Here is a 3,610-nt window from a genome sequence, read left to right on the forward strand (position 1 = left end):
TTACACACACACACACACACACACACACACACACACACACACACACACACACACACACACACACACACACACACACACACACACACACACACACACACACATCTATATATATATAAACATCCCCATGTGTGAACATGGGTAAGAATTCATATTTGATGTGCAGCCTGCAGAACCGGAGGCCACGCGGGGTCAGACACTCGACACCCTCTGCTTCCCACTATCAAACACCTATCAAAGTCCGCCATAGCCCGTCGGATTATCCTCTTTAATAATGGGCAGAGTGGTGATATTGGGATGAAAGTCACTGATTTTCTCTCGCGGACTTGAAAGAGAAGCGAGGAGCGGAGCGCGCGCTCGGTATTGTTGGGAGGCCTCTGGTTGTTTGTGTTTAATGATGGAGCCCTTTGTTGGGGATTCCCACATTTCCTGCCTCTAATCGTATTGATACCCCGGGGCAGGGGGGGGACTGGGTCCGGGCTGGGTGGGCTCTCTATGTACGGTACCAGCAAAGCTGCAGATGATTTGCCAAATTCATCACGCATGTCTTCAGATTGGAAACAGGCCGGCGTGCGCGTTGTGTGGCTTCAATGGAGACGAGAGCGCGCGCGGGAGCGTCACAAGCTCAAGGTACATAAACTGTGTGTGTATCTCTATCTATATGACGCTATAAGGCTTTACATATGGCGCTATAAGTGCACCCATATAATAAGTGTCCTGCGCGCGCGCGTCGATCGGTTCCCGATGTCCAACGTAGAGATACACGCGGGTCTCCATGCAGCTATACGCGCCATTACATGTGGGCTCCGGAGTCGCAGGTGTTTTCTTTTCTTTCTTTTATGAAATGAAAAGACGAAATATGTTCATATTTTGCATTTTCTTTTTAGCCCAGAAGCCACATGACGTGTGTGTGTGTGTGTGTCTGTGTGTATGTGTGGCCCTGCAAAATAAGTTAATTATGGCCACTTTCAGCGTTATGGCCATGAACACTGCACGCGCCTGCATAGACGCACATTTAACTTCAGATGTCACGCTGAGGGTTTTTGATCGTGGAGCCTTATTATTATTGTTATTATTAATTGTATTATTATTATTACTATTATTATTATTATTATTATTATTATGGTTACATCCCATTTATGTTACTTTGACCTTGACGCATGTCCAACAGGCTGCATGCGCGCGGCTTTTCTCGTTATTTCTCACATGCAATATAATATTTTACAATCTTCAAAAAAAAAATCAACTCAGTCGTTGATAATTATGCAAATCAATTTATATAATCTAAAATGATCGACTAATACAATCTGTGTATTTTATTTAAAGCGATTATTTGAAAATAATAAATTAATAAACATGTTCAGACTGTTAGGCCTCAGCTTATTATATATGATGCTCCACTGTTTAATTATTATTTCTTTGGCTGCCCACCCCCTGTTTGTCAAGTAGTCTGTAATGATAAACTATTAATAATAATACTAATGATAATAATATCAAATAAAGTTAATTTCCACCATTGCTGCCACGAATTGTGGAATTATTATGGAAATAGTCAAAACCCAGGAACTGATATTAAAAAGAGTAAACACGTGGCAACTTAAAGAAAGTCTGGGGTTTGATACTCCATGAGATAAATAAACAGCTTTCATATTTACACGTGGACTGAATAAAAAAAAATACAGCGGAACGCAGGTTTAAATATTCACTTTTATTTCTTTCCAGAAAAAAATATAGCAAACTTGTCATTTAAATATATATACATATACATATTTTTAAATGAAGATAAGTCAAGATCAAAATTTTAAAAAAGAAGGGTTTTTTTGGACATAAAAGTGAGAAGAAGGAGATTTTTTTCTCTCCAAACATATATACAACATTCTTTGAAAGCAGGTCCATCACGCCTCCCACCTGGAGCTGATCCCGCTGACACCGTCTCTGTTACCTGAGAAAACACGAGTTCATAGTCCGGATCGTGACTAATGATGAGCGGCGTGGATGTGTTTGGCGTGCAGCTCCGCGGCGCCGCGCTGAGTCTGTACTTTCTGGTACTCCCGGTGTAAACTGAGGAAGTGCGGAGCCGCCGCCGGGTGGAAGAGCGCCGGGGACGCGAAGGCAGCGCCGGAGGTCAGCGAGGAGTACGCCGAGCACTGCGCCGGGGAGAAGGCTTCGAGGCCCGGCTGCGCCTGGAGGAAAGCCTTGGCGGTGAGCGCGCTGCGCGAGAAGAAGCTGGAGAGCGCCGGCAGGATGCTGCTGACAGGTGGGATGGCGGCAGCGGCGGGCCCGCACGGCGAGTGCACGTGGTGATGCAGGTACGGGTAGATCTCCAGACCGGGCAGCTGCAGAGCCGCGGTGCCGAACCCGTAGACGCCGTGCGCGAAGCCGTGCAGCCCGCTGGGCTCCAGGTGTTGCTCCTTCAGCGGGTCGAAGCGGAAATGCTGCCGCTTGAAGCGCTTCCTCCGCCGCAGGAAGCTCCCGTTCTCGAACATGTCCGAGGAGTTGGGGTCCAGGGTCCAGTAGTTGCCCTTGCCGGGGTTACCGGGCTCCCGGGGCATCTTTATGAAGCAGTCGTTCAGCGACAGATTGTGCCTGATGGAGTTCTGCCACGCGGGGAACTTCTCCCGGTAGTACACGAAGCGCTGGCTGATGAAGTCGCAGATCTCGCTGAGGGTGAGTCGCTTCTTGGGATTCTGCAGGATGGCCATGGTTATCAGCGCGATGTAGGAGTACGGGGGCTTCACGGACGCGGGACCTTTGCTCTTGGCGGCGGAAGGACTCTCCGGGTCCGGGCTGTAGGTGTCCCGCTCCGCGCTCCCCGCGCTGCGCTCCTGCTCGCTGCGCGACTCATCCAAAGGTAGGAGCTGCTCCTCGCCGCTGTCTTTGAGTCCTTCCCCTACTACGTCGATAACAATATCCTCCATGATGTCCAAACCCAATGTCATAGTCGATGTCCGCGGGGTGAAAGCCAAACACCACCTGCCAACAGGTGGGAGAGTGACGGCTTTTCTCTTCAATGGATGCCTTTCTTCTTCTTTTTTATTTTTACGCACGACTCATCTCCATTCAGAAAAAGAAGAAGAAGGGAAAATCCGAGCGCAACCCTCCTCCTACTTTTTTTATGCTAACCCGCACGCGCCGCTTGTCCTTTATATTTCGGTGCGCGTGTAGGCGCCAAAAGAGAGAGCGCGAGTGATTTGTGCGTGAAGCGTAAAACAGGAGAAGTGTTGCGCGTCCTCCGAGATGTCCAGCATCATCTGTAATCTCAGTTGCTTTCCTGCGTGTCGGGTGTATGTGATGTCACGTCGAGGCTCGAGGAAAAAGGACCCCCGACCAATGAAAACGATGCGACGGGTACCAAAGGAGGCCTGGACCAGCCTCCCGTGCGTTGCGCACTCTCATCATCCGCGTGTCAGTGCCAAGTCCATCCGACGCCGGAGATCAACTCAGTGAAAACATCCTTATGGGCAGAGAAGTCTATTCCTGGTGGAGTTGATGCTGCTGCCGAACAATAGGCCAATGAAATGGAAGAAGTCAAAAATGTATTATTTTACTTCTAAATTAAGTTATTATCTCCTCAGAATTATGAAATGCATTATTATACTTAGTTATTTTTATA

At 48.1% G+C, this 3,610-nt stretch overlaps 1 protein-coding gene across 1 annotated transcript; it reads right to left on the minus strand.

Moving 5' to 3' along the window:
• Positions 1-1,696: 1,696 nt before the first annotated feature.
• LOC130188971 (forkhead box protein D2-like) lies at positions 1,697-3,210 on the minus strand. Its single transcript, XM_056407553.1, has one exon. It carries the CDS (start codon positions 2,934-2,936, stop codon positions 1,974-1,976), a length of 963 nt encoding a protein of 320 aa, XP_056263528.1. The 5' UTR covers positions 2,937-3,210; the 3' UTR covers positions 1,697-1,973.
• Positions 3,211-3,610: the final 400 nt, after the last annotated feature.

Source organism: Pseudoliparis swirei, chromosome 23 (assembly GCF_029220125.1).
Source record: "Pseudoliparis swirei isolate HS2019 ecotype Mariana Trench chromosome 23, NWPU_hadal_v1, whole genome shotgun sequence".
NCBI classification, from domain to species: Eukaryota; Metazoa; Chordata; class Actinopteri; order Perciformes; family Liparidae; genus Pseudoliparis; species Pseudoliparis swirei.